The 14,932-nt window shown below is 34.5% G+C and overlaps 3 protein-coding genes across 5 annotated transcripts; 2 read left to right on the top strand and 1 right to left on the bottom strand.

The window, feature by feature from the left end:
- The first annotated feature begins 293 nt into the window (after nucleotides 1–293).
- beag (IC cytokine homolog beag) lies at nucleotides 294–3,145 on the top strand. Its single transcript, XM_066395697.1, has 10 exons — nucleotides 294–435; nucleotides 491–743; nucleotides 833–977; nucleotides 1,035–1,189; nucleotides 1,245–1,449; nucleotides 1,506–1,646; nucleotides 1,702–1,942; nucleotides 1,998–2,170; nucleotides 2,227–2,356; nucleotides 2,479–3,145. The coding sequence occupies exons 2-10, from the start codon at nucleotides 519–521 to the stop codon at nucleotides 2,564–2,566; spliced, it is 1,503 nt and encodes a 500-aa protein (XP_066251794.1). The 5' UTR covers nucleotides 294–435; nucleotides 491–518; the 3' UTR covers nucleotides 2,567–3,145.
- Nucleotides 3,146–4,617: 1,472 nt separating this feature from the next.
- Nucleotides 4,618–5,404, top strand: LOC136412655 (uncharacterized). 2 transcript variants are annotated; one of them, XM_066395795.1, is made up of 3 exons: nucleotides 4,618–4,742; nucleotides 4,821–5,230; nucleotides 5,293–5,404. In XM_066395795.1, exons 1-3 carry the CDS (start codon nucleotides 4,691–4,693, stop codon nucleotides 5,299–5,301), a joined length of 471 nt encoding a protein of 156 aa, XP_066251892.1. In that variant the 5' UTR covers nucleotides 4,618–4,690; the 3' UTR covers nucleotides 5,302–5,404. The 2 variants fall into 2 exon arrangements, 1 of the variants encoding a protein (XP_066251892.1); XR_010752419.1 differs by having other exon boundaries at nucleotides 4,637–4,768.
- A 7,677-nt stretch (nucleotides 5,405–13,081) lies between these two features.
- Nucleotides 13,082–13,868, bottom strand: LOC136412656 (uncharacterized). Of its 2 annotated transcripts, none has more exons than XR_010752420.1 (3): nucleotides 13,718–13,849; nucleotides 13,256–13,665; nucleotides 13,082–13,193 (listed from the first exon to the last, which is right to left on the bottom strand). XR_010752420.1 is itself a non-coding variant. In XM_066395796.1 (3 exons), the coding sequence occupies exons 1-3, from the start codon at nucleotides 13,793–13,795 to the stop codon at nucleotides 13,185–13,187; spliced, it is 471 nt and encodes a 156-aa protein (XP_066251893.1). In that variant the 5' UTR covers nucleotides 13,796–13,868; the 3' UTR covers nucleotides 13,082–13,184. The 2 variants fall into 2 exon arrangements, 1 of the variants encoding a protein (XP_066251893.1); XM_066395796.1 differs by having other exon boundaries at nucleotides 13,744–13,868.
- Between the last annotated feature and the right edge of the window lie 1,064 nt (nucleotides 13,869–14,932).

Consider the following 14,932-nt stretch of genomic DNA (forward strand, 5'->3'; position numbering starts at 1 on the left):
AAATCTTAATTTCAATTAAAAATGGTGCCAGCCACTTATAATGTTTTACAATTATTTATATAATAAAGAACCTTTAACTGAATTCAATAAATGTTACAAATAAATATTTACTTCTGAAATATGGATGTTTTTTTTAAACGAAACGAATTATTGATGCGTGTATAAGTTCGAAACGAAAATATTTGATAGATTCTTTAGGACTATTTATTATGACGTCACGTCTGTAGGCCTCGTAATTTTTTTGAATTTTCAATAATGTCAAATGTCGAATTATTTCATTATCCGCCATATTTGTTTTGATTACTGAAGAATTCTTAAAATGAAGTAGATTTTTCTTATTTAATTGTAATTATATCGTTATAAACGTATGATTCTTAAATCTACACGTGAAATTGTATAATAAAATCCTACCGCAAACTTAAAACCATCAAAGAGGTATTGACTTAATATATGCTTTATTCAAAGACCTATTATATTTCACCAAAATTAGATCTCTCGTTTCAAATCAGGGCCGAAACATGCCGCAGTCCGTGGAACAAACCCCAGGCTCTCAACGCCTTACCAACGATGATTTCCGCAAGCTCCTCATGACTCCCCGATCAACCCCAGCAAATGCTCCTGCAGCACCAGGGTCCATTAAAGAGGCTATGCAGAACAGTTCAAGTATGCCTCCGCCTAAGATTGAAGACAAGAATGAAGCTCGCAAGAAAAAAAAAAGCTTTTATGCCAAACTAAAAAAACAGGTATGTTTATAATAGAGAAACAAAACAGTGCACCTATTTCGTTGTGAGCTAATTCATCGTGTAAATCTTGACATTAATTTTTTTCCCAGGAAGACAGTAAAATAGCTGAATTAGCTGAAAAATACCGTGATAGAGCTAGTGAAAGAAGAAAAGGGGTGAATCCAGACTATCAATCAGATGATCCTGTAGCCACTGCACAGGCCTACAGGGCTGTAGCCCCAGATTTGAAGTCAGGTAATAATGTTCCAAAAATAACTATGCAAGAACTCTAGCCACAAGTGAGTATTTCAGGGTTTGATGCAGCGGAACGTCGCCGGCAAATGATCCAAGAATCCAAGTTTCTGGGAGGTGACATGGAACATACTCACTTGGTAAAAGGGCTTGACTATGCCTTGCTCCAGAAGGTCAGGAGTGAGATTCAACAGAAAGAGTTTGAGCAAGAACAGGTGCTTATTGTAGCTAATGAAACAGATACTGGAATTGACATATTAAATTTTTTAGGAGCTGGAGAGAATTGCCAGTGAATGTGAGGAGAAGAAGAAAGAGAAAGAAAGGAAAGATTTGCTGAAGAAGGAGGAGGATGAGATTAAATTCAAAACAAAGATTGGCAGGTCCATTTATCATACCGTGCATGTCTTGAAGTCACGTCATATTGAGCGGTCAGAGATGTTTGTGCCTGGAAGGATGGCTTATGTCATTGATTTAGGTAAGTTTTCTTAGTATTCAGTGATTTTTTTCTAATACTTTTAATTAAACTTTCAGATGATGATGCAGAAACTGACATCCCAACTACATTACTGCGGTCAGTAGCTGATGTACCATCATTTGAACTAACCACCACAGTAACAACAAACGATATTGTTATTAATAAGCTAACTCAGATTTTGAGTTATTTGAGACAAGGTCAGTGATATAGAAACTTATTTTTAGTAATTTTTTAATGGTGAAAGTTGTGTAGGTAACCGTAAGAAAAACAAGCACAAGAGAGCATTGGATGATGCTAAAGATTACAATAAAGAAGAGGAGGTTGAGTTGGGCAAAAAGCAGGTGAAAAGGTCAAATGTGGATGATTCAATTTATGGTGATATTGGGGATTATGTGCCAGCCCGCAGTAGCCATCATAGGGAGAAGCATAGGGACCATCATAGGGCATCTAGGTCTAGTAAGCATGAATCCTACTTCGATAAACAGGATCATAGGTAAGAAATTCTATTGTAGTGTTTTGTTTAATTATTAGTTTTTGGTTGTTTACAGGGAATCGGTGGATAACGCCGCTCCGTCTTATAGAGTAAATAAGTCTGCAGAAATTCTCAATAAACTACAGCAAGAGCCTGAAGGTTACGCAGAGTGTTATCCAGGTTTAGAGGAGATGAATGATGCAATTGACGACAGTGATGATGAAGTTGATTACTCTAAAATGGATCTTGGTAAGTTGTAAAGTAACATGTAATGTTGGGACCATCTAAGCATTCATTGTTTTTAGGGAATAAAAAGGGTCCTATTGGGCGATGGGATTTTGATACTGCTGAAGAATATTCCGATTATATGAACCAGAAGGAAGCGTTACCCAAAGCGGCGTTCCAGTATGGATTGAAGATGGCCGATGGACGTAGGTGAGTATAAAAATACTATATTGTACAAGTGATGAAAACAGTATTTTCTGTTGCTGAGGGCACAGTTTATTATAAATAATATAATAACGTATATAAATGTATATTTTTAAATTCTTTTATAGATCCAGAAAGCATAAGGATAAGAATGAGAAGGCTCATTTGGACAGGGAATGGCAGAAAATCCAGAATATTATTCACAAAAGAAACTAGGAATATGGTTAAACAGTTTTAAGTAGCTTCATATTTAGAGTAAGCAAAATTTCAATTTCGTAAAGACAAAATTTGGTATTTTAAGACCATAGTTCTTTTAAAGTTCAGCTAAGCGTTCCTAAAAATTGGAGTTAGCTTAAAATGAAAGAAACGGCTATCAGGAAACGGCCAACGTTATGAGTTTTTTAAATTGGCAAGTTCAAAAATCCAATCATTATCTAGTGCTCAGTTTAACCCTAAACAAATTTAACTCTTTTATAGTTGAGGTCTGAAGAGGTTAAAGCATTTCCCACTAATGAAATGACATAAATTTTAAATTGGATTCATCTTACCCTCTGTAACTGTTTATATTTAAAATATGAACATTTCACAAAAATTTCATTTTCATGGTATTTTATAAAAGAAGCAATCAAATAACCACAGAATTTTCATACATATTTCCATTAACAGAATTTAATTCACCTATGTATATTATGGGTAATATAGACTTTCGGTTTCGATTTGGTATCACATTAAATTACGTACACTACAGAACAAATATACTTTATTTAACCATAATGCTATTAAGTATGACTACTAAGAGGGCTGTTATACCCCACACCCCCAAAATACCCATTTGGCACCTATTCCCAATCCATATTCGCCTTTACCCCAAGGTACCTACCTAGCCTCTAATCACCGCACTAATCTTTTGTCTCGCCCAAACCATTGGAAAAACTTTTAAGCAAAGGCATCAAAATCCTTTTCAAATTAAAGAAATTTATTCCGAAATGATTTTTTATTTCCCCAAAAAAGTTACTTTGCACAACATATGACGAGTTGGAGGAAGACGTTTAGGTGTATTTTTTTTTTTTAAGTTTTGCTCTAATCGTCGACTGATTATCAGGCAACTGAATGTAACGGTTCACGCCAAGCACGAATTTAGGTTGAGCGTAGCTCAACGATTTCTTCGAAATCCTGCGGAACCGAAAATGCACGAGAAAAAACGTTCCGGTTTTATTCTGCAATTCGCAATTGAAATCGAAAATTTATAAACGAATTTCATTTTGCAAACTCTATTCGACCTTGGGTGCCGGGACAGTTTTGCTTCGTGCATCTTCGTTTACGTGCTTTTTAAATTGGTACCACAAAATGCTGTCCACCGACGTGGACTTTGATCACCACTTGTACAATGTATTTTAAACGGCAGGGACAGGAAAAGCGCCCCTTTTAGCTGTCTCGGCTTTGTTCGGTCTTTTATTTTTATATACGGCTTGGTTGCATTAAAAGTATTAGGTATTACTTCATTATAGTTTTTGCGTTCATAAACAACACAACAAAACGAGTAAGTTGAGTCGTGTGCGAAGCACACAATCGTTGAGGGAGATCTCGATGAAGAATTCCCTGGAAGATGGATTGGGAGAAGAGGTCCAGTGGAATGGCTCGCGAGATCCTCTAACCTTAGTCCCCTGGATTTTTTCTTATGGGGACATTTCAAGACCAAAATCTATGCCACCCAATCTGATTCCGTCGAGGAGTTACGTGCCCGAATCGTTGAAGAGTGCAGATTAATAACACCAGAAACGTTAGGTAACGTGCGACGACTTTTGAGGATCAGCTGTACATGTGCATGGAAGTCAATGGATGTCACTTTCAACATTTATTACGATAAAATAAATAAAACACAAGTAAAATGGTTAAAATCAAGTTATTTGGTTTTTGTTTAATTTCTACAAGACCGACGTACAAAAATAACAAATAGAAGCTTGACCATGTAGAGAATAAAATTATCTTTCAAATGAGTTCTAACACAGCCCCTCTTCCAATTTGAAAATTTTAAAGGGGTTGTTTCCAGGGGTGGAGGGATGACATTTCGAAAACGACTTTTTCACCAAATGATGTCCCCCTCCCTATCAAAGTTAACGTGTTTTAGCGGTTTTTTTTAACGAACAACAAGGAAGATATTCAGGGTGGACTCTTTTTCCTGGGTCACCCTGTATAAGTTGCGATAATGTCCGTCAGATGGAAGAAGGAGGATCAATTCGATTTAAACTATCTACTTTTTGGCCATGGGCGGTCACGAGGTGGGGACAGAAGAGTATGGCCGCATGGCCACATGGTTGTTTGTGAAGATAAAGTGCAGTTATGAACTCTTTTGAAGAATATCTACTACGGGAATACCCGAATTGCCTGAACAGTAAGTGGCAATGAATATTATCAAAAGTGAAAAGCAATGGACGCATCCAGGAGCATTTCATTCAACCTTTTCTTTTAGACACTCTACCTAATTATGTACGATGTGCCTCTCCAACAAACCTACAATTTGCAGAAAATGCATTTAGGAGAACATTAAATAATTCTTTGGAGCTAGTGTACGTAGGTCCATACAAATGGCGAAAGGCACCATTCTGCCGTTGGTTTGTGGAATACTCACTCAAGAGTGGAGAAGCTATTCCAAATAATAGTCAAGAGCGAAAAAATTTATTTAAGAAAATTACTGATTATAAGCCAGCTAATACAGTGGTTGTAGATAAATGCATTAAAGAACCAAACATTCTGGCAGTTATTTATGGAATAAAAGGGGGATGCACTTGCGCAAGGCCAAATTTTGATATTGCCTCCAAAAGACCTCTGGAGTGGCTTCTATTCGAGACAGATTTCAATAAGCTTTGCATTAAGGAAGAGGTATCTACTTACATTTCAATAATATTTTAAATTAGCATAACTGATTTTTTAACTTATTTCAGGTTGAATAGTCTTGGCATGCATCAGACGAATTTTTCTTGTTTATTCTATAGCAATGTTATAAAAATTAAAATGATAGTGTAATAATTAATATTTTTCATATTTGTGTATCGTAAATTGTGTTGAAAACATTTAACATTTTTTTATCTTCCTTTCGTGGTGCATATTTGATGTTTAGTTAATCGACCACAAAAGTGGCCGACCAGTTTCAAATCAAAATCGCTTGTGGTACTATGGGTCGGATAACTTTTTTTGTCACACTTGACCTAGATTACTTTTTGTTGGATCCTCCTTTTTGTACACATACATCAATATTTTGCACACAAACATATATTGCTGGCCCAATTCATTAATCCTACATGGGGCGCGTGCGATCTTATAGATGTATGGTATATTCATTTTATAATTACGTGTGTGATTCCCCGAATTTCACAACATGCGCTTTGTTATTCTTTCATCTATATCTCTCGTACGTGTCTACGCAATTTACAGTAAGATGCTGTATGATTGAGACCTGTATATGTAGAATTGATTTCAAATTCATATTGGTTGATTTACACCCATCAGATACCGTACAACCTTAAGTGTTAAAACTTATATCATCTGGAAATATGAAATCAAAGAAATTATTTCATGTTACAAATTCGTCTGATACAGAATATTTAACACAATTAGCATTTCAAGGCGATAAAGTTCTTAATATTAACAATGAAGTTATAGACGACAGCGATGATGAAGAAAATGATATAATTGAAACTGAAATTCTTCACTCAGATACACAAAGTGATAGTGATAGTGAATTGGATGAAGTGAATTTTGCAGGATACAATTTTTCAAGGAAAGACGATACAAAATGGGGGAAATTCGTCTCTCCTACAGCAAGAAAAAGAAGCCACATAACATTATTAGAAAACTACCAGGGCCCGGTGGACCAGCAAAAGGTATAAATACAGTGTTCGGCTCGTGGATGTGTTTTTTCTCTGAAGAAATAATAAATATGATAGTCAGTTGCACAAATTTATACATCCAGAGCATGCAGTCGAATTATAGTCGTGAAAGGGATGTAATGTTGACGACTTTAATCGAAATGAAAGCCTTTTTTGGCCTTCTTTATCTAGCAGGTCTTTTGAAAAGTGGCAGACAATCTTTAGAAGATTTGTGGTCGACTGATGGCATGGGCGTTGAATTATAATACATCTAGTTTGAATATCAACTTATAAGTAACTATGGTTTACATGGTTCTGCCTTTTATAGTAAATATCTGCTGATATGGCTAGACTTAATATTCGTCATTTTGGCACGTACAATAGACAATGAATCATATTCAGATATTACAAACTAAGGCGAAATAGCCATATAACTGTCCCAGCGTTTTTCCAGAAAACAAACACCTGATTTTTAATAGAAATTATGCGTGACTTTATAGACACAGTGTATACAGGATATATTTTTTGGCCTACCCCTAGTATAATATGATTTAATAGTTAGTTGATTTTCTAAAATACAATCGTCGAAAACAATTAGGCCGTTAGGAGAGCAGTCATCAACCGAAATCCGAAAGAAGGAAAATAATTTCCTCGCAATTACTATGAAAATGTGCCACTTTTTCGCCTTCAGATGTTTCAATGTTTTCATACATTTTCTGTAATGTTCGGTATATCGGTCGTTCAATGGATTTAGCAAAGATGTATAAATATTTAAATGACAACCAGTCCTTAAGAATTAAATTCCACAATAACGTAGTTTTCCCACTTCCGGATGCCCCTATAATCAAGCACCTAATTGGTTGAGGAAACAATGTATCGTATTTGTACTGTTTTTCAAATGGAAATGCACTTACTGAATATTTTTCCTTAAGTTTATTCATATTTCTAATTTTGTTCTGCTTCATTTTAACAAAAACAACATTCGTAACAATAAAATAGAAAAAAATGCCATTCATAAAAATATTCCGAAATTCATCTAATCTAAATCTAAGATTTGAACAACCTTTAATTTTGAAACCTGACAAGGTACGTAAACTTGGGCTGGTAAAAATCATTCTCAACGGTGTCACCACACAAAAAATTAAAAATTTTAAATTTCAATATCAGTTGGAACTTGGCGGAAAAAAACTCAATACAAGAATATTTGAAATTAATGATGTATACTCAATTCGTAATCTGAAATTACTTTTTGTTAAGTGTTTGGAGGAACTTGTTGGTGTAGCTAAAGTCAATTTACAAAAAACAAATAAAGAAATACCAAATTGGTTGGAAAATTTTGATTACTACAAAATGAAATTAAATGTAAATTATGTAGGAGATAATGTTTATTCAGTTTTTAAACGCCTTTACAAATAAAAATTACAAAACCAGGAAATTTTTGTTAAGTGCTTGGTTTAAAAGCGACAAACAGTACTTATTTCTTGCACAATCAGCCATATGTTTCTCATTACAATCCCAAATTTTAAAAACCATTAGATGGGTAGAAATACATTCTCACATTTCCGAATTTAGTTATGCTAATCATGAATCAAATCAACACTTGCACAACACTCACGAGCTATTATATATCAGTTACGTTCATAAAATGCTAATTTCAGATATACAATATGATGAAACACCAGATTCGATTTTATACGTCCCTCTAAGGGAGGGTTTGACAAAGATTTCAAATATAAAACTCTCATTGTACAACAGAAATAACGACTTAATTAAAGATATGGAGCAAGTTATGGTATATTTGCATTTGCTAGAAAAATAAATAGGAAATAATTTCTATATATAATAAATAATGTCAGAGCAAGAACTCATTTATTGTCGTAAGTGTAAAAAGAAAACGGAAAATATCAATGCCTCTACAGTACAAGCGTCTAACGGGGTATGGAGACTTGCGGCACAATGCAAAATTTGTAAATCCAACAAAAGTAAGTTTATTAAATCACCGAAATCTGAAGCTGTAACTAAAACCGGTGCAGAAATGTTACGAGGTCGCCCCGACCTCTTAGGATGCGAAGCATCGGATGCTGGAGGTATCCGAAGGAAGCCTTCGGCTTCCGTGTCCGTAGAAGAAGCTAAAGAATTGCACAACCGAGTTCGGAAAAATTTTCCTACACGAAAAATTATAACGTTAGGAATTGACGATATTTGGGCCGCTGATCAAGTAATTTGTTATATGTATAATAATAAGTTTGCATGGTTTGAACCTTTAAAGAAGAAAAGTGATGTAAAAGCTACTAAAGCTTTCGAAAAAATTATAAACGCAGTGATGCGTGTAAATCATAAATCGCCAAATCTGCTTCATACAAATAAAGGATTAGAGTTTGAAAATGCAACTTTTAAGGCAATGTTAAAAAAATACAATATTAAAATGTATCATACGGAAAATGAACAAAAGTCAGCAATTGTCGAAAAATTTAACAGAACAATGAAGGAAAAATTAAAAATCCAATTTGAGATTCGTCAAAGTTTTAAATGGATTGATATTTTACTAAAACTATTTATGGAATATGACTATAAAAATATGCACAGCACAATCGGTATGAAACCATCCGAAGTTAAAAAAAGTAATGAAGCAGATATTTTGCTTCGATTGAGCACAAGAAGTGTTACTTTCGATAAACCTAAATATAAGGTACGAGATCGCGTACGAATAACTAGTTATAAGAGTACATTCGCGAATAAATATAAAAATAATTGGTCGAAAGAAATATTTATTGTCAATAAAGTCCAGCACGCTAATCTTACCACATATAAAATTAAAGACTTAGATAAAGAAGAAATTATTGGTTGATTTTATAATTACGAGGTACAATCAACAACATTTTGAGAAAAAAATATTTTATTAAATAAAATATGAACGAAAATCACTCAAATGACATCACAGCTTCGGCCCCACCCGAAAAAAATATTTTATATTGTGAACCATTTCATCAAAATCTCTACCCAAAAATTTCCGGAATTCAACTCTACCAATTACAAAATTAGTCGAATAATGATGACCAGTATCTTGGTGGCGAAAGAAAGGATAGAAATCGTATGAAAAAGAAATATCGTAAAATTCGGCAGGAACTTTTGATATAGAATGTGTAATTACACTTTCATAACTTGGAATTATGATTGCATCTTTTGCAGTTCCAATTCCAATTCCATTCAGTGTACCAATTTCTGTTGGATTAACAACATTTATGGCGGTTTTGCGAAGTTCTAGTGGAATAATTACGAAAAAAATTAATAAGCATGCTGCAGTTGGGTTGTTGGCAAAAAGTAAACTTGATTCAATAGAAGAAAAATTCTACAAAGCAATTAGAGACGGAAAAATCACCGATGAAGAGTTCGACGACATTGAACAGGAAATAAAAAATTATGGAAAAATTAAGACATTAATCTTAGACGAATACAATAATAATAAAAAGAAACCAGCAGAAATTAGTAAAGATATTAAAATGGCATTAATTGAGAAAGGGAAGACAATCGAAAAAGCAGAAACATTGGAAAGTTTTAGGAAAGAACTAACTAAATAGATTCAAAGACGCTTCGCCATTTTTTAAAAGACCTTAATATCTGTTAAAAAATGTTGAGTCTGTGAGCTTAACAAATATGAAGCTTTAATGGATACAAACGCTACAATACAAAAATACACTAAAGACTAAACAACACTACACTGCACTAGAACTCTTTCACTGTCTTTCACTATGTTTTGCTTCGATGTACGCTATTGAATAATATTTCCCCTGTGCCGCGTCACAACGACCTTTTATATCTCTCGGCAGTGCTTCTAGAAAGGTACGTTCCAGACTTCGCGGGAGAACGCGGGAAGGTCTAGACGGTGGTAGTGAGAGAGACCGTCCGAGTGGCGAGTGTACCGTGAACGAGAGAGCGCGAGATCCACGCTCAGTAACGGTCCCAACAAAAAATTATATTTAAAATATCTTTGCATAAATAAATAACAATATGAGTAAACAAATATTTTTAAAATATTCTCAAGATGTGATTAGAACTGAATATAAAAATGTACATTCTGTTTCAATGTTAAATGTAAATAGCGTAAACAAAAAAACTTTATTTCAAATCAATATTGGTGATAATTTCTGTACTTCTGATTTCCAGTACTTCCAGTACTTCCAGTACTGGAGTGTATAAACATCAAGACGATACTAAAAATTATGGTCCAAATTCAAATGTCAAACTAATTGACAATTTTGTTGACCAATTGTTGGCTTTTTTCTCATGTCGAAGTAAAGAAACATAATAAACTGTTAGACGAGATAGAGTTCCCCGGAATTGTAGGAACAGTTAAAGGAGCTGTATCGTTTTCTGGTGCTCAAATTGCAGATGAAAATTAAAAAAATGTAATTACTACGTACGGATATCTTTTAAATTCAGGTTTTATCTCGAGATTCAGTGGTGGAGGAAATTTTTCAGTTGTTGGCAAATTGGGGGATTTAGGTTTGGGATTTTTTTCGGACGTCTATAAAGGTATACGTTCCTATCTATAAAGGTGGTTTTGAAATAACATTTACGAGAAATAATGACAACGAAGCGTTATACATGTGGAAAAGTAAAAAGGCCGATGGTACATTACCTCATCCAGGAAAAATTGTAATTACGGAATTTTTACTAAGAGTACCAATTCTAGAGTACGACGATAACGCTAAAGTTGAAATTATCAATCGACTACAGGCCTCTACCAATACGTATTTAAAAGTTGGCAACGTATACAGCACAAAAATGTATCGGGAAAAACACTACATTTAGATATCACGAACATTTATAGGAAATTAGTATTATAACTAGTTTCCATAATCAAATACATATGTATATACCCTCTATTGTTTAGCCCTATATTAAATTAGAATAAACCATTAGTCGTAAAGATGGAGAGTCTGTTCATCATCTTGGCTGAAACATAAAATGCAGAAAACGACTCACCTATCAGTTTTGTCCTAACATGAGTGTGAATAGAATGATTGAGGGTTGCGAGCGTGGGAAGAAGGTGGAATGGTGTGTGTTAATTCTTTTGAAGAAAAACAGATGCACTCAGGGGTGACCCTGATGCATCTTTGGTATGGGGGGCATTCGATTCCCAAAAAGGAGAGAATAAAGTTGTTTGAGGACACGTGCGTGTATTTCATTAAAAATAAAACGTACCCGCTTTAACAGTAGATAATCCGGTGTTTGTATTCGTAGCTTTCCAAACAGATAGGACTAACGATCAATTAAAAAATAACAACTTATTTGATCATGCAAACGTAAAAAATCTTTACTTTGAAATTAACGACAAGCGTTATCCGGAAGAATTTCTTGACTTAAGATTTCGAAAATGAAAAATACGTTGTAGCTAATGACATGTATAGTAATAATTTGAAAAAAGTGTCTGGACTTGGTAATACAGTTCCCCTTTATATACCTGCTTTATTCAACGAATTTACTGTGTAGATTTGTCTCGCCAGCCTGTCAATATCTCTGGTTTTAAAAACAAAATTATTCTTCATGTGAATTTTAATAAAACAGTCACTGCTCCAACGGGGACCTCAGAAGAAACGATATGTTATCTTACTGTTGTTTCCAATGTAAGTTTTCATCACGATGTACTAAAAACTACTCTAAAAGAGGAAATTTAATCTGTTATATAATTGTTACACTTACGTTACACGATTATACTGTCAGTGTTTTGTTAATGTTATACGGATGCCGAAGGCATTCTATTAGGGCGCTTTGTGTAAAGCACCCCGGCTTACGCATACGTATTATTATATCATATATGTATTAACCTCTTACATTATTTCTTGTACTATTTTCTCATGGAAACCTAAGGACAATATTAGAACTTAATTAGAATGTATGTCTACGTAGAAACACAATTCCTTTGTCTGATATAAGCAACCCATCAAATTGTAATTAGCTGAGACTCAAAGTCTCAGTACTGTTTAAGGTTCAAACTACCCTTATTAATGTACTTTAGCAAAGTCCACGTAGATATCATGTATATAAATAGGGCAGTCAAGCAGTTAAGAGATAGTCCAGCAGAAACCTTCAGACTCATCTTCACGAAACACTTACATAAAAAGGGTCTTTACGCCTCGCTCCCGCTCTTGTATTATCGAGAAGTTAACAAAGTGTTATATTTTTGACTCGCGTATAGTTTTTCCAACCCGGCACATTACATTTGCGCCTGTATAAAAATTTTATTTTAATATTAATAAATAAATATTCAAATGAATCCTGAAGAAAAATTAGAAATTTACGAACTAGTCGAGTACGAAAAGTATTCTATAACAGAAATAGGACGTAAGTATAACACTTCTAGAGCGAATGTGTTACGAATTTACAATCAAATCAAACCGATATATGAATATTTGATGAATAAACATGGACTAAAAGATCTTGTAACCAAATTGAAAGAGAAACTTGAAAACGTTACTACTCAAATGCGTGCTGCTACTGAAACAAAATGTAATGATAACGATACTGTAATTAACAGTAACAAAAAGGTAGTGAAAAATAAAACGAAACAGTCAAATAATGAGGTTACAATCAGTGAAACATGAACCTGAATTATGTAATGCTATATGGGCCAAAACCCCTAATGGGATGCAAAGCATCCCTATAACAGAAAATAAACAGACACCTGAAAAATTTGTATGCAATTTAAATGATCAGTATAAAAATTGTAATTTAACCAAAAACAAGTCGAAGAAGAAATTAAAAATTTAAAAACCAAACCACAAATGTGCTTATATGTAACTAAACATCAAATATGCACCACGAAAGGAAGATAAAAAAATGTTAAATGTTTTCAACACAATTTACGATACACAAATATGAAAAATATTAATTATTACACTATCATTTTAATTTTTATAACATTGCTATAGAATAAACAAGAAAAATTCGTCTGATGCATGCCAAGACTATTCAACCTGAAATAAGTTAAAAAATCAGTTATGCTAATTTAAAATATTATTGAAATGTAAGTAGATACCTCTTCCTTAATGCAAAGCTTATTGAAATCTGTCTCGAATAGAAGCCACTCCAGAGGTCTTTTGGAGGCAATATCAAAATTTGGCCTTGCGCAAGTGCATCCCCCTTTTATTCCATAAATAACTGCCAGAATGTTTGGTTCTTTAATGCATTTATCTACAACCACTGTATTAGCTGGCTTATAATCAGTAATTTTCTTAAATAAATTTTTTCGCTCTTGACTATTATTTGGAATAGCTTCTCCACTCTTGAGTGAGTATTCCACAAACCAACGGCAGAATGGTGCCTTTCGCCATTTGTATGGACCTACGTACACTAGCTCCAAAGAATTATTTAATGTTCTCCTAAATGCATTTTCTGCAAATTGTAGGTTTGTTGGAGAGGCACATCGTACATAATTAGGTAGAGTGTCTAAAAGAAAAGGTTGAATGAAATGCTCCTGGATGCGTCCATTGCTTTTCACTTTTGATAATATTCATTGCCACTTACTGTTCAGGCAATTCGGGTATTCCCGTAGTAGATATTCTTCAAAAGAGTTCATAACTGCACTTTATCTTCACAAACAACCATGTGGCCATGCGGCCATACTCTTCTGTCCCCACCTCGTGACCGCCCATGGCCAAAAAGTAGATAGTTTAAATCGAATTGATCCTCCTTCTTCCATCTGACGGACATTATCGCAACTTATACAGGGTGACCCAGGAAAAAGAGTCCACCCTGAATATCTTCCTTGTTGTTCGTTAAAAAAAACCGCTAAAACACGTTAACTTTGATAGGGAGGGGGACATCATTTGGTGAAAAAGTCGTTTTCGAAATGTCATCCCTCCACCCCTGGAAACAACCCCTTTAAAATTTTCAAATTGGAAGAGGGGCTGTGTTAGAACTCATTTGAAAGATAATTTTATTCTCTACATGGTCAAGCTTCTATTTGTTATTTTTGTACGTCGGTCTTGTAGAAATTAAACAAAAACCAAATAACTTGATTTTAACCATTTTACTTGTGTTTTATTTATTTTATCGTAATAAATGTTGAAAGTGACATCCATTGACTTCCATGCACATGTACAGCTGATCCTCAAAAGTCGTCGCACGTTACCTAACGTTTCTGGTGTTATTAATCTGCACTCTTCAACGATTCGGGCACGTAACTCCTCGACGGAATCAGATTGGGTGGCATAGATTTTGGTCTTGAAATGTCCCCATAAGAAAAAATCCAGGGGACTAAGGTTAGAGGATCTCGCGAGCCATTCCACTGGACCTCTTCTCCCAATCCATCTTCCAGGGAATTCTTCATCGAGATCTCCCTCAACGATTGTGTGCTTCGCACACGACTCAACTTACTCGTTTTGTTGTGTTGTTTATGAACGCAAAAACTATAATGAAGTAATACCTAATACTTTTAATGCAACCAAGCCGTATATAAAAATAAAAGACCGAACAAAGCCGAGACAGCTAAAAGGGGCGCTTTTCCTGTCCCTGCCGTTTAAAATACATTGTACAAGTGGTGATCAAAGTCCACGTCGGTGGACAGCATTTTGTGGTACCAATTTAAAAAGCACGTAAACGAAGATGCACGAAGCAAAACTGTCCCGGCACCCAAGGTCGAATAGAGTTTGCAAAATGAAATTCGTTTATAAATTTTCGATTTCAATTGCGAATTGCAGAATAAAACCGGAAC

The sequence above is a fragment of the Euwallacea similis genome, chromosome 12 (genome assembly GCF_039881205.1).
Source record: "Euwallacea similis isolate ESF13 chromosome 12, ESF131.1, whole genome shotgun sequence".
Classification (NCBI taxonomy): Eukaryota; Metazoa; Arthropoda; class Insecta; order Coleoptera; family Curculionidae; genus Euwallacea; species Euwallacea similis.